General features: G+C 36.4%; 4 protein-coding genes across 7 annotated transcripts; all 4 read right to left on the reverse strand.

The window, feature by feature from the left end:
- Nucleotides 1-247: 247 nt before the first annotated feature.
- On the reverse strand, nucleotides 248-3,051 carry LOC147551151 (acireductone dioxygenase 2-like). Its single transcript, XM_086665390.1, has 7 exons — nucleotides 2,599-3,051; nucleotides 1,558-1,669; nucleotides 1,369-1,463; nucleotides 1,166-1,280; nucleotides 946-1,070; nucleotides 638-708; nucleotides 248-529 (listed from the first exon to the last, which is right to left on the reverse strand). Exons 1-7 carry the CDS (start codon nucleotides 2,611-2,613, stop codon nucleotides 463-465), a joined length of 600 nt encoding a protein of 199 aa, XP_086521516.1. The 5' UTR covers nucleotides 2,614-3,051; the 3' UTR covers nucleotides 248-462.
- A 558-nt stretch (nucleotides 3,052-3,609) lies between these two features.
- Nucleotides 3,610-8,608, reverse strand: EOL1 (ETO1-like 1). The gene is made up of 5 exons (XM_086672580.1): nucleotides 7,591-8,608; nucleotides 5,786-7,492; nucleotides 5,207-5,498; nucleotides 4,619-4,928; nucleotides 3,610-4,071 (listed from the first exon to the last, which is right to left on the reverse strand). The coding sequence occupies exons 1-5, from the start codon at nucleotides 7,713-7,715 to the stop codon at nucleotides 3,851-3,853; spliced, it is 2,655 nt and encodes an 884-aa protein (XP_086528706.1). The 5' UTR covers nucleotides 7,716-8,608; the 3' UTR covers nucleotides 3,610-3,850.
- Nucleotides 8,609-10,068: 1,460 nt separating this feature from the next.
- Nucleotides 10,069-15,285, reverse strand: LOC147551153 (TIFY domain/Divergent CCT motif family protein). Of its 4 annotated transcripts, none has more exons than XM_086667096.1 (9): nucleotides 14,733-15,285; nucleotides 14,442-14,626; nucleotides 14,130-14,293; nucleotides 13,047-13,137; nucleotides 12,620-12,779; nucleotides 12,380-12,439; nucleotides 11,801-11,855; nucleotides 11,458-11,675; nucleotides 10,069-10,474 (listed from the first exon to the last, which is right to left on the reverse strand). In XM_086667096.1, exons 1-9 carry the CDS (start codon nucleotides 14,854-14,856, stop codon nucleotides 10,458-10,460), a joined length of 1,074 nt encoding a protein of 357 aa, XP_086523222.1. In that variant the 5' UTR covers nucleotides 14,857-15,285; the 3' UTR covers nucleotides 10,069-10,457. The 4 variants fall into 4 exon arrangements, with proteins under 4 accessions (XP_086523222.1, XP_086523221.1, XP_086523224.1 ...); XM_086667095.1 differs by having other exon boundaries at nucleotides 11,801-11,858; XM_086667098.1 differs by lacking the exon at nucleotides 12,380-12,439.
- A 1,684-nt stretch (nucleotides 15,286-16,969) lies between these two features.
- On the reverse strand, nucleotides 16,970-20,013 carry LOC147551154 (PITH domain protein (DUF1000)). Its single transcript, XM_086670182.1, has 8 exons — nucleotides 19,790-20,013; nucleotides 19,633-19,719; nucleotides 19,405-19,528; nucleotides 18,320-18,368; nucleotides 18,152-18,209; nucleotides 17,966-18,012; nucleotides 17,807-17,884; nucleotides 16,970-17,307 (listed from the first exon to the last, which is right to left on the reverse strand). The coding sequence occupies exons 1-8, from the start codon at nucleotides 19,826-19,828 to the stop codon at nucleotides 17,259-17,261; spliced, it is 531 nt and encodes a 176-aa protein (XP_086526308.1). The 5' UTR covers nucleotides 19,829-20,013; the 3' UTR covers nucleotides 16,970-17,258.
- Nucleotides 20,014-21,030: the final 1,017 nt, after the last annotated feature.

The following is a 21,030-nucleotide window of genomic DNA, read 5'->3' on the forward strand; positions in this document are numbered from 1 at the left end:
ATTCAGTTGTTTTCAGATAGTAGGAATCCATTTCAGATTTGTTTTGAAGTCTGAAATAATTGGTTCCTTATTCAGCCCATTCAGACATGTAATCATTCAGCCCAAATTTCAGATTTTGTAAAATAAAAAAAACAAACATCTGAAATTGCCAATTCAGATTTCAGATCTGAAATTTTTGAAAAAACAAACAGCACCTTAGTCTTTTTGATGTTGTAGATGTTTTATTTTTACCAAGTAAAGCCGCAAATGCCCTAATTTGTATTATTATTCATATAATGTGACCACATTAATCCAACAAAGTAACTTAATGTTTGGATAATAAACAACTTAACCATGATTTTTCAAATTCAACCATAACACACAAGTATGGACTATAATCATATGAACCATCAGTTCTTCACCATCTGACCAAGACTATAATATCATAAGAATGGAACCCTTCAGAAGCAAATACTCAGAGATTCAAGCAGTGGCGTTAACGGCGTAGTTGGCAACTTCTTTCTTGAGGAACCCTTCGATATATTCTTTCCTGCAAACGAAGAGATAGTACTAAGTAAATATTACCTCTTATTAACTTCCTAACAGTGACAAAACAATGCAGGACTAGGAAAAAGTACAAGAGCATCTTATCTATTACCGAGCAGGAAGATCATCGTGAGGACGATTGTATGGAGTCCAAACTGGTTCCCCAACGAAAAGTCGCATGGCCTACAACAACACATAGTATAAGAATGAATAGTCGTCGAAGAGAAAATTAAAGATTTTGGTTTTGGTTTGAAGTTTAAACCAATCAGAATTTATGTAATAAGGGAGCCTAATTGCTTATCATCAGACGGTACCAGTTTTATCATTAACGACGTGATTTAATTCAACCTCGTTCTTCCACACTCATCGAACACTGTTTTTATATAGAAGTTTAGGAAAATGAGAAAGCAAATACATCACCTTGATGTAGTTGTTACTGTCGAGAGTGAAGCGATGATACATTCCAGCAGGCAAGACGATCATTCCACCTTTCTTCACCCAAACACGAATCCATTTGTCATTTGCATCCCTCACATCAAAATACCCTTCACCAGAAAATTTAAATCATATTATTAGGATTTTAAAAAGTAAAAGAAGAAAAGATGAAGTATGAAATAAGTTAAAATACTGCTAGTCCTACCACTTCCTGCGACACAGTAGCGGATTTCCTCGTCGGTGTGAAGATGTTCTTCAAAAAAGTTTTTTATCTTCTCTTCATAATTTGGCATCTTTTCCGGGCACAAGTCACAAAAGTCCTGAAGAATTCAATAGCACCCTATTAATCTAATGATATCATACTTAACAACAAGAAGGATGAAAAATGTATCAGATACATAAACGAACCACATAGGTATAACCGCGTTCTTCACGAATCTTCTTCAATTCCTCATCCGTCTCATAAATGTCTGCGTTCAAACGCCAGCTTAGAACTCCTAGTTCTGCAAAGTTTACATAGTTTTCTCAGGCAAGTTAGTTATATACTTCTGATATCAGTAAGGTAGCGCACAAAAAAAGTTCTACAAAGATGAGTACCGGAAAGTCGGTCGAGGGAGACATATTCTTCGGGTTGACGATGGTGGGGAAGTCTCTGGTCCTCATTACTGTCATCCATGTACCATGCTTGAATGACTTCCTCTCTTGGATCCTGTATCATATAAAGTTTCAAAAAAACAGTTGATAAGAACCAGAATCCTTCGGTCAAGAGTTACATCAACAAATCTCAAGTATATACTCCGTCATCTAAGCCCCTCAATAACTATGCACACTACTTCAATCTTCAAATTGTAGAACAAACTTAGTCTTTTATGTCAATTAACATCGAGATTACTATAATTCAACACATTAAAATGGTATTTCCACATACAAATTATACGTGTAACGGCAAAATGCAAGACGAGCCGTTAACTCATTTTAACTAAGCCATTGGGTAAAGCCATATGTATATTTTCGATTAAGAGAGAGTTCTCTCTGTCTTGAGCTAAAAGATGGGGCTAGAACATATACCCATAGGTATCAAGTGAAAACAAATACCCAATTAATCTAACGAAATTTACAGGTGAGTAATCTAATTTAGGGTTTTAAACACAAACCCTCATTGGATACAAACCCTCCAATGATTCCCGAAGACAACAAAATTCCATTAACCTTTCCTGAAGAGTTCAATTAACATACAAACTCATTCATTTTACCCCTACCAATTCCAATATCGGATCTAAACTGAACCATTTATGATCAGTACAAAACAAGAACACATAGATCAAATTCCAATTTTCAGGTGAAATTAACTCAATCAAAACCTTATTCCCTTAGAAAATTCTCCAATTTACCATAAATTAGCTTGTACAAGAACAAATTGACTCTTAATTTCATTCTTCAGTTGATTAAGCAAAAAAAAAAAAAAAACAATCTCACATGATAATCAAACCACATGATTAGATTAAACCTAATCGAATTAAACTTTTCCTACATATATTGATTCGTAATTTCATTTTCGTACAAGTAATCAAATGATTCTAGATGAAGAATTTTCTAGGGTTTTTAAGGGAGTATAAAGAAAAACCCTAGATCTCTTACCTTGACTGCGTCCATATCTGTCCGAACGAACTCTTACTTAATTCCTTTCGACAATAATCTTCAGAGCTTTGAAGGAACGCTAAAACCGATGGCGGAGAATTCTCTCTCTCTTTCTCTCTAGGTTTTATATGATTTCTCAGCAAAGTTGCGTGTTGAACGTTAATACTTGCTTCCGGTATTAGTTTAGTCAACGCTAATACACGCATGTTCCAGGTTGGGGATCTTTATTTTTAGGCCAAACATTTATTTGACTATTTGGCAGTATAATCTTCATATTCACATCCCTCCTCTACCACTACTTTTTTGGATGCCCTAATTCGATGCCTCCAAAAATAAGAAAATTGCTGCAATAATTTTTTGTATGAAAGACTTAAAGATCACTCCAATCAGAGTTTGTCGATAATTCTCAGTAGTAGGGGTGCACATTCACTATCTCAATCGATTAAACCAATCTGATCCAAACAGATGTTTGGGGACCGATCTAATGGTTATCTGGATTGATTCGGATATTAAAATGTCAAAACCGTGTGGTTTGGTTCGGTCCATGAATTTGTTTGAGTGATAACCGAACAAACCATTTAGTATTATCTTTTATATATTATATATGTAATAATATACGATTGGATATCATAGATGGTGGAATTATTTTTCGTTTTTTCATCTTCCTCGAATGTTGTTAAACCATATCGAATTAATCAATTGCATGTAGTTTGTGAGATAATACTAATTTTTAGCGCGTTCGAAGTACAATCGTACCAAATTTTAAAGTCGAAAACTCGAAATTTTGTTCTCACTAAAATTTTAACATAATCCAATCAAATCGTTCATGCATAGTTTGATTCGGTAACCGAACCGAACCATAATTGGTTTGGATTGAGATTTACAAGAAGTGGAGGTGTGGTGGAGTGTTTCTCTCTCATTAACACGATCAAGCTGATTCAGATCTCCACTTAGATGGGAGAAAACAAAACAACCACTAAGCTTATCTTGAGATTCATGATAAACAACTCCTTGGAACCCAATCAAGTATAACATTAACCAGCTTCTCATAAATCACATGAACATTTCAAAAAAATTTGTATGAAATGTCATTCCTGTTTTCCTTTTTTAGTATTATACATCACTGGCATGGATTACATCAAGAGGACACAGAAAAAAAAAACAATAGATATACCGTATGGCGTATACGCAGTATCACCACTGACACGATATCATAACTAGTGTACATATTCTTCATATTCAGCTTGATATCTCAGGGCTCCTGGCTGTTTACACGGCTTTGAAGCTCGAGCATTTCTTGATGGTTAGGGTCGACAGAGAGAGCAGCTCGACAATCACGTAAAGCACCAGAGACATCACCAACGTGCTCGTGGAAGGCAGCTCTCAAGTGTAGAAGATGAAGATCAGCTTTGAATGCTATTGCTCTTGATAACTCTGTTATTGCTTCTTTCTCTTTGTGGCTATCCATCAAAACTGTTCATTCAACGCCGAAAAGAAAAAACCCACAAATCAAACTTCATGAATTACTCAAATTAAAGGGAAAACAAGTTGCAAGTGGGAAGAGAGAAACTCAAGTCAGATGGAGTTAAGAGTAGGGGTCAGGGTCAGGCAGCTGCGCGATCAACTAATTTGGTCATGGGTAGCCACGCGAGGGGTCGGGCCCACGGGCATTATTCCCACCTCTACTTAGACTAGCTGAGCAGAACCACAAACGACCCTTTTCAGGATTGTGTGATAAAATTCCTTCTGGTTCCGTATAAAACTCGAATCGCGGCTGGGCTGATAATTTGAAAGAAGTGATTTCCTTTACGAGGGGAATAGGGCCTAACCTACCCACCGTAAGCCATTTGTCATGAATATTTAAGTGTCATCAGGAGATGTTATCCATTATCGTGGGTCACTGGAGTCAAACCTCCGGAGCCGTCGAAAAAGATTGCAGTTAAGATTACATATATAAGATGGGACACAGTAAATTGGTTTTCAATCACTTGATGACTACAGGCAGTGAGAAGAACTTTACCAGCTGCTCGATATCGATAAGGATAAACCCGAAGAGGATCTAGTTGAGTGACCATCTCAAGGTCAGATTTTGTCAGGTCGCGATCACAGTACTCTGACCTCTTCTCATATGCAGATGCATTGCTTCGGGCCTTTTCAATCAGTTTAGTCATTTCCTCATACGCACCACTTCTATCGCCTCTTAATGAATGGACACGTGCAAGGCCCTGGTGGGCTCTAGTATGCCCGATTCTTAGCGCATTAATGTAGCAATCAGCTGCCAAATCTAGTTTTCCACAATCAGCATACACACTGCCAAGGTTATTTAAGGCCTGCCATGTGAAAAGTTGATGATTCAGATAACAGTATCTGATTGAGTTGACAAGTTTCAGTACATACCAAATACTACTAAGATGCCTCCTATTTCAGGAAAATTTACAAGTTACGGAACTGATACCCGTATGAACTTCTTTTTATATGCACAGTTCAAGTAATTGAGAAACCGATTAATAGTGATGACAGCTAACAGCCGATTGAAGTAAATTTTCTGGATCAAGCGATATAGCATGATAAGCAAGAACAAACAAAATGAACTGAGTGAAAACCGAACCTGTCCTTTTCGAAGTCTGTCTGATGGACACTTCAATGCATTTTCTAGAAGTGAGACAACAGTGGCAGAGGATGAAGCATCTAGACTAGAGTCTGCTAGGGCATAAGCTTTCAGGAAGAAAGCCTCGAAGGTTCTCTTAAGACCAATTGATTCCTCGGCTTTACGAAGTCCTTCTTCACAATGGCCTGTATCATATAAAATCCAACCCTCGTAAACGAGACGTTCATTTTCACTTTCAGCATGTTGGCGAGCCAGTTGCAGGCTATTCATGGCCGCCTCAGGACAGCTCAACCTGATCAAGAAAAAGTTCGGAATTTCAGTGTTAATTTGCTCTAAAACAAATGTAGCAGTTTCAGTAAAACAAATAATCTTTTTAATCACGGGAAAAATAGGGAAGGGAAAAGGGCCCAGAAGCCTGGTAGCCCAAGTTCGAACGCGCAAGTGGATGCCCAGAACCCAAAGACTGCTCGATTAACGGGACGAATTCAGCTTTGTAGAGCAATTTGTTATGTGGCCCAACAAATCACGTTATGTGAGAATTTCTTTTAACACGAAACCAAGTGAGGTGGTGAAATATACCTGAGAAGAAGCAAAGACTGTCTGAAGTACAGCACACCTTTTGATGCATCAGATTCAAGCATTTGGTATATAACTGAAAGGGATCCGATATCATCGACAGAAGACCATCGTTCATAGAGTTGCATCCAACAATCAACTGTCATCCAATTCTCGACATGATCACGAACAAGTGTTCGGAGTTGGGTAGCAGCTACCCGTCCCTCAAACAACCTATATTCAGGAGATAGTGTGAGAATTGCTTGAACATCACATAAGGCCGACCGATAGTCCTCAAGTGCTAGATAGAAATAAAACCTCAACTCCAAGCATTCCAATGCTAGTTTGAAGCCAAGAACTCGATTAATTTCCATTAAAGCATCTTGAACTTTTTTATTCCTCATTAAAGATGAAGCACGATACATATAAGGGTAGTTAAGTGTCGGATCTAACTCTGTTGCCTTTAGAAGATCTTCCCATTTCTTTTCGCCTTCACAGAACAATGATCTTTCCTGATACATCCATCCAAGAGGATGATGAGAGGATATCACAGAGCTGAGTTCCTCGTACGAATTTTTTTTCTTGCCCTTAATGGAACCCAGTCTCGCCAATCCAGCAATAGAATAAACATGTCCTAGCGAAAAAGCTGTCTCAAAAAACTTTTCTGCTCGATCATATTCTTTCCTCAGAAATCTCACACATCCTAACTGATGAAAGGACAACTGTTTCTGCCGATTATTTTCTGCAGATTCTACCAATTTTTCCAAAAAACAGACTGAAACATCTGACCCGGGATCACGCCTCATGACGACTTCACTCAATAAACAGTATAGTGAGAATGAAGCTGGACCAGCCATGATTAGTCTCTGCTGCTTATTGGCATTTCCAAAAATCTCAACCACTCGATCATCGTCTAAACAATCTGGAAGCTCGTTTAGAAAAAGTTGTAAACACGAGGCAGCAAGAACAGGGGCATTCTCTTCAAGCGCGTAATCTATGAGATCAACTGCATCTTGCCTCGAGGACACTAGAGATGCGATTTTCCTGTCACAGACATCTTTAAGCTTTTCACAACAAAACTTATTTGCAAATACTAAGATCTCAAGCAAGATATCAGGATGAATGTTATTTAAACTTCCCGTCTCACTGAACTCGCAGACTGCCTTAAATCCTGATAATGATATACCATTTTCAGACAAATCGATGTCTTCTCGATGTGATTCTCTAAAACTCCCATTAAGCATTGTACAAAATGGAACTGATAGGCTAGCAATTTTCTGCCTGTCACAAGCTATTTTCTCATCCCCAATTTGAAATACCACAATACGAGAAACAGGCCTCCCCATCATTTTCGAAGTTTCGGGGGATTTTAAATCGTTTGGAATCTGAGAGGCAACATCTAATGTCCCCAAGTCCTGTGTGCACTTCCCACAAGACGCGAGTAGATCAGAGATGAGTTCCTCTCCTTGCTTTTCATATTTCAACCATGCCCCGAATATTATTTTCTCATGGAAAGTGGTTGCTTTTTGCCAAGCTGCCCGGAGGCTCCTCCGAAGCAATTTGACTTCCTCGAGGCCTCTAAAAACTTGATATTGTAGCAAGTAAAGATTCGATTTTTCATGGGGAGGGCAATATTCAAGATCCTCATGAATTTGAGCTAGTACTTCTACGTAATCAACGGGTTTAAAAAATGGAAGAATAGGTGGTTCTGGGACTTTGATAAGAGATTCTCTACACATTAACATTCACAAGAAAAGAAAACTCAAATTCATGAAAATGAAAACTAGACCAATTCAAGCATATATACAAGGAGATAATATACTACTTACATTGAAGAAGATGACTGTGCTGAAGATTTGGAGAGTTTTCCCCTCTCAACTTGAAGCCATGATTGTGGGCTAAGAGCATGAACTTGAGTTTCTTTGCAAGATTCTGGGAGAAAGAGATTCCTCATAGGGCATAAGAGATGAAAAAACTCCCAGATCTCCACAGTTCTCTATATGGGTTTTTTCCAACCCTCAAAACCAACCAAATTGGGGAAGAACAAAGAACAAAACAAGCTAAATAAACAAAGATCCTATCTTCCTTCTCTCACAAATAACATCTTCTCTATGGGTATATCTAACATTTCATCATTAATAGGCTCTAGACAAATCAGAATCTAATATTTGTTAGTACTAATCTACAAATATGAAAGATTATAACTTTCTCAATCATTCATCTATATCTCTACCTGAAAATGAATAAAACCTAACTAGAAGAACTCAAGATAGTATACAAATAACATACAAACAAGAAGAAGTTCAAAAACCCACCATAGATTACAGAAGATCTCGACTAGAATCACTACTAATTTGACATTAAAAGTCAACTGAAGCTCTAAAACAACAAATGACCACCCACCCACCTAGCTTATTATTGGTTTCAGTACACCAAATCAACCCCTAAAAAGAAGTTCTCAAGCTAAATCAAAACATACCCTAGTTCTGATTTTGCTTGAATTTCAAAACCCATTACCATAAAAACTTAAACTTGATGAGATCAATAACAAAGGAATCCAAAGAAGACCCTTGAAGGCTGAAATTTCACTTTACTTTTGTTTGGTAAAACCGTAAAAAGACCTGTTTTTTTTTTTTGCTTCTTCTCTTTTTTTTTTTTCTTTTCTTTCTTTATAGTTCTGAAATCTGATAGAGAGAGAGGGAGAAAGCTGATTATACTGCCCGTTGGGAAACAAAATACACATTAAAAATTGTGACAAAATTTAATTAACTAATTAAATACTAATTTTTTGTTTTAATTGTGAAAGAGTGAGAGACTAGCACATGCCTTTCCATCACAATTGCTCCCGGCCAATATTTTCGCACCAAATTACCAAAATAACCTCGCAAATTATTTCCCTAAAATTTATATTTTTCAAGAAAGCTATATGATTTCCCTCAACAAAAAGAAAAAGAAAACAAAGCTATATGCTTGTTTTATATTTATATGACCTACATTATAGTCGCAATATGTTTTCGAAAAAAATAAACTAAGGACATAGAGGTGCAACATACGACTAGAGACGGACATGGAGGAGGATTTGTTACAACTCATCAAAGATGATAGCAAAGAATGAGAGTAAATTGAATTTTTTATTTTGACTATTGCATTTACTTACTTTGTAACTTTGTTCATAAATTTAAATTATCTTAAATTTTTTGATTAACACAAAACAGAAATATATTCGACCTAGAAAATTAAAAAAAATAGAAATCAATTGTTAATTTTAACTATTAAATCTTAAATGTTATTGGTCTTAGTCCTGTGTTTGTTCAGAGATCCGAAAGTAACTTTTATTTTTCGTTTGTGCTAGTCGCTCAAATAACTAATGATATATAAATTCCCCCATATATATCTTAAAATGATTTGATTAGAATGTTAGTGAATTGTGTTTACAGAAATAACAATCACCTTTAAAGTAGATTATGAATCTTTGAGGTATACCTCCACCAAAAAGGTGGGTCACGCTATTTTGTGTGACAAAGAAATCCATTTTGTAATTTTTTAGGGGGAAGATTTGGACGTTTGGCATAGTTCCATTATGTATATTTGGCAAAAAGGGCAAAAGAAAAGCATGACACTCGAACAGGCTTCGAGTTAGTTTAGTATTGTTTAGCCCTTAATTATAGATGTGATGAGCTCGATAACCGCCCACTCAAACACTAATAGAACCGGGCCTATAACCCAAGAAGACATGGCCTAAAGCCCAACAACATTATTTACACCCTAATAACCCCAATTCAAATAACCAAAGATTCCACCCTCTCTGGTGATTCGAACCTAGGACCTCTAGGGATTTATGGAGTTTATGTCAACACTTTGGAACCACTTGGGCTACCAACTGTTGACAATTATATCAACTATCAATAAAATAATAAGAGGTTAGTCAATCTCATCGACCATTTTTTTTAAGATCAATGGTCAAATATGTATAAATTATTCTTAGCATCATGTTTATACAAATCTCTCTACTCACTATTATCAAACAATTTGTTGTATTTTAGCATTATGTTTTCGTAAAAAGAAGATACAAAGAAACCCCAATCGAAACGAAATGATACCCACTGGTCCAAAGTTTCTTTATCGACTAAAAGTATATTAAAGTGATAGTCACAGAAATAATGACTAGTATATACCCTTTTATGATCTCTCTTTCTTTTTAACTTTCTCCTTCTACTAACATAGTGGGCCAAGCCCATTTAGATCGGGTCCGAGTTAGGTCCAAAGGGTCAAACCCACCCTTGGGGGAAATGGCAGATCATGCTCAATTTGTTCATTAAATATCTTTCATTACTAAACAATATAATATCAAAAGAGGGCCCATATTTTCCACTCACGTCCATATCTTCTCCAACTAAACAAACACTCTAATGCCTTAATTTACATCAACTTCCGGAAAGCTGTCTTTCTTTTATATAAAATTGAACAAAAGGACATCATCCTTACTCCTATGTTCTAACTAACTAAGTACACAAAAACACCAAACTCACTCAATGGGCAGAGAGATTGTTATTAATCTCTACCGACATATCCGGAAAACTATACCCGTTTCTTGTCTTCCTCTATTAATAACTGGATTGCCTCCTTTGAAACCGATCAAATGGAGTAGTTGCAGAGTCAGAGGGTCTCAGAGTTCTTTTTTCTGTCGGGCGAGGAATCAAGCATCTTCAAGATCTGAAATGGCAGCAGAAAAAGCTTTTCAGATTTCATATCTTTTTAACGTATTACACTGGTTCAAACAAAAACTCTTTGATTGGATCATATTCTGGTGCCAACAACCAGCCTCTATTGGTGATCAAGTGGGATCACATGTTACAAAGTGTATAGTACAGCCTGGGGACCTAATTTGTTGTCTAGAATCAAACCAAAAATGTCCCATGTGCATGGGTTTTGAAGTACTTCAGTCTGAGAGGTACCAATAAAATGATACGAAAGAAGAACTGATTTGTATAAACAGGAAATAAGAATATAGAAAGTAACTAACAAGAAGAAGATTGATGCAAAGAGTCAAATTATTCGGACATTTGGTATATCATATATGTATTGACAAAAAATTACAGGTAACAATGATAGAAGGATGGCCTACATATAGTAAAAGAGATTATCCAGGAGATAATTATAATTAATGAACATAATCACTTAATATATGCGATTCCGAATAGGCCAACTGGTTCATATTCCTTTGGTTTGAAGCACATGGAGCCCAGATTTATTTTAAAAACAAAAGAATGTGATAAAAGTATGGAAACTATATTACTATATATATATCAGTGGCTTACATGTAATGTTTATAGGTTTTGGCTGAACTTGAACAGAAACAGTATAAGGGTGTATACAATATATTTTAGTAAACTAGTCAGTATTTATAATATCACATAGATAGTAACTACTACAATATCAAGACACGGAAACTGAGATAGCAGAAAGATATTCCGAAGAGCCTAATCCCAATTAGGGGTCATTAATTGTATTTACCTTTTGGTCTCCAATGTTTCAGATGGTAATAGCAAGGTTAAGTGAGTTTCTTTATCGGATTATGTAGTTTTTTAAAATCCAGTGTATAATTGCATATGCTTGATCATTAATCTTACTTCAAAAATTCAATTTGTATCCTTTATAACAATACAACCTTGATATGGATAGAATAATATACTTACTATTAGTGTTAAGATCGACGGAGAGATCAATGATGTTTGGGCTTCTCTCTGACGAATAACAACGGGTGGGAGTGTTAGGCGGTCTAGGTTGAGGTGGGGAGCATGTGTCATTGTGACTTGACTGCTCATTTGGGGGTTGATTCCTGATTTGATTATTCAAGTACATCTCCAAGTTGGAAGAAGACCCACCTTCCTTCTTTTTAATCTTAAATCTTCCCCTAAGAAATGAATGAAATAAACATAAGAGTGAACAATCTTAGTTTGGTAATCTTATTCTTATAATTTATAAAATAGTGATGGTCTTCAAACAAAAGGAAAGTTCATTATACCAATACAGCAATACCTATCTTTTCGCTTCTCAAGGTATCTCTGCACGGATGCTTTTCTACTTGCTGGACCTTCTACAACAATAAAGCTATTAGATGGGAAAGGATAGCAAGATCATAAAAATACCATTTCTATATTAAGCAATAAAGTCAAATGTAAGTCATATTCCCATAAATCAAGGGTGTATACTGTAGAATATCATGTAACTTCTTTATACGCCAATGGCATTAGACTAGACTAACTCCTGCTTTGGCATACTAGCACTACTCTTTGCCATGTTAAAGTAACAAATCCTGAAAGATTGCTGCTGTAAGGATGAGAAACTGTAGCACCAGCTCTTCCACCCATAACCAAACACGGCGAATTGAAAAATAACAACTAATCCAGTGGTCAAATTGTTTGCCCCATTGGCTGATTCTGAACCACATGAACATTCCCAGCCTACTGAACTTGGACCTCCTAAGCTACCTTAAAGGCTTAGACAAGCTCCCCCAAAAGAGGTCATGGGTTCTAAATTCATGGTATGACTAGTTCAAATTCTGAATGCCCGGCCATCAATCCTTTTAAAGAAGAAAACTTTATGCATAGGCATTACCAGTTTCACAATCACGCGATACTGTTCCTTCTGCATATTGCCAAGAAGCTTCAGCTACAGCTGAAAAATCCCAACAAGTCGTGGTATACATATTCAATATCCTTGAAGCAGTTTCATTACGTGTCAATTGTTATAGAACCAACAGCACGGATCAGCAATTAACTTTGGAAATAACCACTAAGTGCAATGCTTGGTAACTCCTTATATCCTATGGATTGGAACCACAGAAAAAGATCATACCATTTCGCACGTTCAGATTAACTGCAACAGAAGTCGGACCTGGTCTGGCTGATCCTGCTTGTAATTGGCATTGGACAGGCTGAACAGCTAAAGTTCCAACTGATCGAGTTTCCTGAAGCAAATGCATTGGGCTCGCAGCAAGTTGCATAATAACTCTCGCCTACACATCATTAGTTGCATGAACTTTAGGGTTAACCGAAAGTGACATTCTACCACACGAAAATGCAAATATAGAGATCTCTAAAAGGGAGGAAATAAAAGAACTATTATTGAGTTGCAGGATGCTTTGAAGAGAATGAACGCGCTACCAAAGTAGCTATTTGCGTGTTGAATAAGGCTTTCTAAAAAGTACCCTTCTAATTTAGTGATATCAATTGAAATGCTGAGTATAATCTTGCACGTTCATATTTGAAAACGGATTTCGTACCTTGTTGGTAGGGATGTCATCGTATACGTTCACTTTGCCACAATAGAAAATCGTCATCTGACTCGCTCGCACATTTGTTGACTGTACATTTCTGCAAATATTTTCCGAAAATGGATGTTTTAGACTACAATATCCCTGTATAAGAATGCTGAACAAGCATTATGACATTGAACAACTCTCCAGCCAACTGAATTTCGAACGTATTAAAAGTACATATGACCAAGTAAATGAACATAGACAAGGAGACAATAAAAAATGGATAATTCAACGACAAATTTCAGTCAGAGCATAGACTCCAGTGAATAAAAGCAAGTGCGGGCAACCAGGCTCTCTGCATGCATTCATGAATATCTACCCAACTATTATCCAATCCAAGTAAATATTTACGATTAAGTACAGTGATTTGTTAATAAGAAATTAAGATATAAACAAAAGAAAAGAAATTACTATATAAACTAAGAAGAAATTTAATTTGCGTGTTACTGGTCATAATACTGCATTACTCACACTTAAACCACATAAGGTTGAAATGTTGAATAGCTGATCTTCATCAATAAAAAGACCTTTAACTTAAGTAAACCTCTTTACAGACTCGCCTCTTCACACTTCAAAACCATGAATGACAATGGTCAATGTGAGCACAAATCTTCCCAGATTATAGGGGTATCAAAAACAACATCTACATGTTCATAGAACCAACATCAGAGGCGGTGTTAGCCCGTCTATGAGCATATTAGCATTCTGTTTTTCCGTAACTTCTCTTTCTTGTACTCTCAGTGGTTCAATTGAATGCCAAGTTATGAGCTCGGGATTAGCTCAGGCTCAATTTTATTTTATCAAATATACGCCAAATTCGATGAGTTAACTATGAATGAATAACCATCACTCTAGCTCTCTGTTGGACGCCTGAATTGACAAACAGTACGAATATCATAAAACTTAGCATTTTCAGGATAAAACACCGAATATCAAAATTCACCCCGAGTATGCTAAATTTCTCTAAAGGCTCTCAAATAAAATACATACATTTAACCAAAAAACTCAGCACAACTCAAAATTAGAGAGAGAGTGAGAGTAAGACACCTTGGTGGAGTGGTTTTCTCGTCGGAAACCAGGGGATGACACAATAAATCACCAGAAAACCCAGGTTTCCAAAGATCTTTTCGCAGATGCAGAACTGATTCATCAGTTGAAACCGAAACCTGAAAATCAGCATTAGTTATTCTCACTTTCTCTGTAATTGGGTCCTACAAAACATTTAACAATGTAAAATTATTTATTCTAGTAATCCCAAATTCCCAAGTGATATTAAAATAATACTAAAAAAAAGTTGATATTTGGATTGAAATATTGAATTCCCCACAAAAAAGGGTACTTTTAGAGTAGAACACTTACAGGGTTCGAACTCAGTGATGGTGGTGGTAGTGGTGGTGGATTATTACAATCAGGTGGTCGGGAAACAGTAATTTTCTGCCGGAAATCGTCAGTATTGTCAGATTCCGGTTGAGTTTCAAGTAATGATTTCAAAGAGATAACTTGTTCTATAGCCTGAGATTTGTTCCAAGAAGGACGACGCATACCTGTACGGAAACAACAATCACCGACACGTGTAAGTTTGAAATTATTCTTCATCAAATTGGCACCGAAAATAATGCAAAAAAAGAGAAAAGGAAAGAAAATCGGAACCTTTATCTTTGAGATATCTCCGGCAATCTTCTCTAGTTACTTGTGAGATGTCTTCTTCAGTCAATTGACCTAGGGGTTTTTCAAGTGGTGATCGGAAAATTGTATCTCCTTGTTTCATCGCCATAGATTCCGGTGAAATCGGACGGAAAATCCACTCTTTTTTTTTTTCTGTACTTGTATTTTAGGTTTTGGAGTTGATCTACTAAATTTGCTAGTCCAGTTTCTCTCTCTCTCTCTAAAACTCTTCAGTTTGTTCTTCTTCAACAGTTGTGGTGATAGAGAGAGAAAGAGAAAAAAGAAAACTTGGGAGGGGTTTTTGCCGCGGCGCCATTTTTCTTCGTTTCATTTTGGGGGGTTTTATCTAATAATCTCGTTGCACCCTATGCTGCCACGTAATTGTCTTCTCTCTCTAATTTATTATTTACTTCAATTTTGTTTACTCTTTACCCCACTTTTTTGCCCATAATCTCTCATTACTACTATGGCTTTTTTTTGAAACAAAAACGGTTGCTTAGGTCTCATAATCTCTAATTGCTACTATTTTTTGTTTCTTAAAAGAAAACCTGTGGTTTAGGTTTCATAATCCAAGTAAACTATGCTTTTTGTATGGGTGGACTTATACATACGACTACGAGTCTAAATAGACCTAATTACATAAATATTTAATCATTAATTTAAGTTTTAGAAGATTTCTTTTATCGATCTGTGTGTATCATTTTGAGAGAAGTATGTATAAGGTTTTTCTTTTGATATATCACGCTCTATAAGTTATGACAGATATTGAACGGATAAGATTTATGATTGCAAGTTATGACGGATATTGAACTATAGATATTGACGGATGAGATTTATGATTGCAAGTTATGACATGACAATAAAACCTATGTCATTTATTATATAGATTTTTATTTTTATTTATTATTTAATGTTTTAATTTTGTTGCTGCAAACCGTTTCTACCTAATAAGTAGAAATAAGGTGAAAATAGTGGATTCTTTTTGGTGGTGTGTAGTCCTAAGATCTACGTACAAAATATAAAGGCCCCTAGGTCCTTTTATGTGAAATAAAAGTGAATGGTGGAGATTGAACCAGATCATTTAATTATATGGGCACGTCGTTTTTGGTCCCAAGTACCCAACATAGAAAATAGACACTGACTAGTTGTTGGATTCGAGCATTTTATGGTAGGCCCCTACGTACTGCCTCGCAAATAATGTTATAGCCAAGTATCTATCACCTTTTTTCTTTTTTTCCAATCCAACAATAACGCTACCCGATCTGCTATCGGTCAAATGGTTCTTGAATGACTAGTGATTCAAAGCTCTTTACCACTCAGATTTGAGGCTGAAAAAGGTATATTGTTAAAAAAAGTCGTTGACAAACTGTCATTATCGATGATCTTTCAGAAAAATATCACAAAAAACTCTACTGCATTTGTCACCTCCAACACCACCATCATCTTCTCTTTCTCTAGGATCGACTGCAACCATATGATCTCAGTCGATTCTACAAAGAGCAAGAGAAATAGTGGTTCAAGGTGGATGAGTTGATAGTCTGCTGGGGGATGTGGTGGTTGAAGAGAGGTGGATGAGTTGATAGTCTGGTGGGGGATGTGGTGGTTGAAGAGAGGAGGAAGAAGTGATGGGCAGGTGTACAGAACAACTATTTGGGGGAAGTTAAAAGTAGACTAGATGGTAATAGAGCCACCAGTTAAGAACCACCTGGTCCGGTGAATCAAAAACAGACGATCGCTCGCCCCAAACATATGCATATTTTATCCCAAGTAAACTACAAAAATGGGTAGTTAGGTCAAGGGTCGTGTGACCGACACGACATTTTACAGACGGTGGTCCAAACAAAAGGAAATACATTTTACGGGCGGTGGTCCAAACAAAAGAAAGTGAGCCCCATTTTGCACGGACAATAATATATTGTTAAAACTTACCATTAGACATTAACTTCCTTATCCACCCATACATAAAAGATAGATGGGAAAACATTTTCTTCTCCATGTGCCATGTTTGAGGGAAAAAGCAACTTATTGGTATTGGAAAAATACACGTATAGGGCTTTTACTGAGGCCCATTATGGGCCCATGTTGCTCAACTTTTAGGAGGCACAAGAATATGCCAGTACAACAATTATGAAGGACTATATCCTCTACGGATTTAATCCTAGATCGGAAGGGACATTAATTACTACATTATACCTAATCAATCCTTATTCTTGTCCAATATATTTTGGCTGACTACTTTTTCGATTAATCTAGGTAGTATTTTGACATAAAATATGGAGATATAACAACTAATAAAATCATAAAACGAAAAAAGAGAGTGATGCCCTAGAGAAGGCTAGAGAAGTGATACCCTGGAGCATCATAGAATCAAATAAAACTGAAAAGCACAATGAACTGTTAAAATGGTAACAATACCTCCCTATAATTCAAGGTTCATATCTATGAAGTTCTTGGGGATGATAACTTCCTCATTTTCTTTCTTGGTCAATTTCAAAAAGGGGAGAATCTGGATTAGTGATCTTCAACTTTCTTTAGTCCTTTCATATCTGTTGTTTCAACACTGCAATTGACCATGATAATGGAGTCATCATCCAGTTACAAACGTATAAGAGCAATACTAAAAATCATTATCACTCAATAACTGTTACATAGAGAAGGTATCATTGAGGGAACGTAAAAGAATCCGACCCCCAGTACTCAAAGTCGAAACAAGATTTGTAGCTAATCCACAGTTTTTTGTCTTCGACAAGCTTTTTTGGTTCATACTTGTAGTTGTAACTAAAGTTGGGTGATTCCTGATATAAGTAGATAGTATGAAATTTATGGTATATTGGTACATAAATCATGACTAGTTATGATGTCGATAATTTGACATTTCAACAACTGGGTAGACAAACTCTTAAACTGGTTGCATAGTTCTACGGGATGACATTCAAAAGCTAAATTAAGAACGCAACACATATACCCCGAAGCGACATTCTAAATAGTTGTAAGATAAATAACTGGAAATGGGAACATAGGGAAGAAATAGATCTTAGGTACAAGCCAGATGTACTTACGTTGTACCGTAGAGGGCTATCTTTCGAACTTTAGTTACATCTGTACCCTCTTGATTGTCCTCGATAAAGATCGTCAAGCTGATACAAGTTGAGTTCAATTAGAACAACTCAATTGCCTGACGATGGGAAAAGACGGAGGAATGAAGAATCAAGCATTACCTGCGAACATTCTGAAACTTGACATACTTGAGTACCACTGGCTTTCCCTGCAAAAGAGTCGATGGTTAGAACGGGCGGAGTAGATTTACAAAGCCACTTCAAGGTTTAAAATGCTGGGCTCAAAACGATGATCTTATTCAAAAAAGGATAAACACTTCTTGGTTCAAAACGAATTGATGTCTTTACCTTCAGATTATCAGGTGTTAGAACGGCTGTATCACTTGGAGGGTAGTCACTGACGTTACTGCGTAAATTAAGACAATATTTAGGAATAAGATAGTCGTTTAATGAGATTTAATAAACATTTTATGTGTTTAGGATTATTAAACATCTCCAGGAGACGATATATCAAACCTAAATCCCATGTGCTCCTTGTTTGCGAAAAGTTTAACAGTTCTAGGACCTGATAAAAAGGGATAGAAACACAATATATTTGAGAGCACTTCGAAAGCAGTACATGGAAATGAAACAACAATTAAATAATAGCTAAGTTTAGGATCTAGTTCTATTTGAATGTTTTGAATGCAATGGGTGAGGATGGCGGGAGGCGAATGGTTAAGCCCTCCCAAAGAAAAACATGACCAGGACAGGTTCATATCAATATGATGGTTCTCCTCTAGATTACAACCAAACCCAAAAACGGAACGACAAGAATCGAAATAATATGAAAGAAGTTCTGGTCTCCACAACATTAAACCATATAAAGATTAACATATGTTCGTCTTGTGCACTACTAGAAATGCGTTCACACGATCAGATGAGTCGATGTTTGCACAAGGAGAATGAATCAAAACCTAATTGAAGGGAAATCCAACTTCGTATTAGTAAATGTGAAATACTTTCTAACTACTCTACCGATAAATATGTATAGCGAAGCAAGTGTACGACAAGATTCCAAAACTGTCGAATCTACCGATAAATATGTGTAGCGAAGCAAGTGGACGGCAAGATTCCGAAACTGTCCAATCTATCGAATTGTATAGAGCAATAGAATAATATTGACTCTAGATTTAGTTTCAATTTATCAGTTTTTTTCTTTAAAATAGAGGATTACATGAGGACACATACATCTTACATAAAATGACTTGGATACATCACAAGGACAAAATATGCTCGTAATTGCCATTAACCGGTCCTAAAGACACTCATAAACCCTGAAGAGCATTCTAAACTAGTCTACATTTACTTAAACCCTTAATAACACAAATCAATAAATGATGAATTTCCACCCCCACCAAGTATGACTGTGTTACCTCTGGGTTTTCAGAGTGGGTGCACTTCTACTAGACCAAGACCCATGAATAAAGCCTTACCAAACGATCGAAACTTTACTATAAAAATCTTAGTAAGTACAATGATAGAACTGTTAATTTTATACTTTCAATTACTTAGTTATTGCTAGCCATAAGCAAAGATGAGTTTATTTGTTTACTACTTACCATCTTCTTCAGTACCATTGATGATGAAAGAATGAAGTTTAATAACTTGGGTAAAAGGGATATAAATCAAGAGTTGTTCATCAGCATCACTCTCCAAATTCAAACCTTCATCTTCTCTATAACCCTAAATTTATACATCACCATATGAAGAAGAAGATAATTAATTGAATCATAAACTTTAATTGACAACCCTAGTTTTATTTTTAGACAAATAGAGAGATTATGTACCTGTTTGAGAGCATTAACAACAGAATGACCAGTGTTTTGATTAAGACATTCAACTCCAGACCAATCTATGAAGTCAAGTAGATCAACCTGATTCAATTACAAAAAAATTAAGATTAGAGAAAACCCAAAAGAGAAAAGTGCATGTAGATGAACTTACTTGGTTTCTGAGGATTGATGTGGTCGATTCAGCAGACATGGCGGAAGGCACACGCAAACAGTATCAAGCAAAGAGGGAGAAAGAGAGAGGACTTGGTTTTTTTTTTTTTTTTGATGAGAAGAGAGGACTTGGTTATCTACGGTAATGAAAGAAAGATGAATATTTGATCTGTGTTTGATAATGATTTAGACTTTGAACCAATTGACAAGTCCTGCTAGCGACCCAAGCCCAAACCCACAGATTGCTGTTTTGTATCTGTTGAAGGCTTCCACCAAGCTACCCAAAAGATGAGAAGGTTTATAGGCCCCCTTATTCTTGTTAAAACTTAAAAGGGTCCTACTTGTGAATTCGGTCCGAGCCCACTAAATTTACACAAGACAATGTGCTACGAGCTCACCGAATTCACAAGATACCACGCGGTACGAGTCTACCGAAATTCACTCCAGTAGGTTATTTTTGTGAATTCGGTGGATTCGTACCAAATTGTGAATTCGTTGGACAAGTACCGAATTCACAAGAGGATCCCTTTTAACAAGAATGGTATGCCCCTATAAAACTTTCCCCAAAGATTCTACACGTACTAAACATGAGTGTATGTTTACGGTTTTACCTTTAGACACGCTCCAACTAGAGACGGAGAGGGGGGAAACTAACTTGATAAAGACCCTGCAACTTTGATATAACGTTTGCAACTTTGATATAACGTTTACCGATCCTAACCATAATAGTTAGCTATATAAGACAGGTTTTTTGTGCTATTTACACATACACATCACTCTTGACTTGGTCATTTGACTAAGACCAACCCAAGTTTTATTTGCACACACCAATAACACCACATTCTAATGGAGATGTTGTCTGATTAGTCGAGGATTTTCACCAGGAAAAAATTGTTCTCTCTCTCTCTCTTCCACCACTACCATCATTGTTCTATATTTTTTTGTATTTTTTTCTCTCTCCACAATAGAGAGAATCGAGTGACACGATAGAGTGAGAAATCTAGTTTTGTGGAATGTAGAAAGAGAATAATGGTGGTCCTGAGAGAGGGAAATTCTTTTTTTCTTCGGATAAAATCGTCGGCAAATGAGTGACACACCACCTCCATCCAACGAAAAAGAAGGTGATGTCGTTCCATGAGAGGTGGTGTGTGAATAGAACTTGTGTGCGGTTGGTAAGTAAAAGTGTCTTTGGATAGCATGTTAAATAAAACTTTAAAATTTGAGTAATGTAAGGAAACAAAA

The sequence above is a fragment of the Eschscholzia californica genome, unplaced genomic scaffold, assembly GCF_041429995.1.
Source record: "Eschscholzia californica isolate CP2 unplaced genomic scaffold, dmEscCali1.0.p SCAF_3, whole genome shotgun sequence".
Classification (NCBI taxonomy): Eukaryota; Viridiplantae; Streptophyta; class Magnoliopsida; order Ranunculales; family Papaveraceae; genus Eschscholzia; species Eschscholzia californica.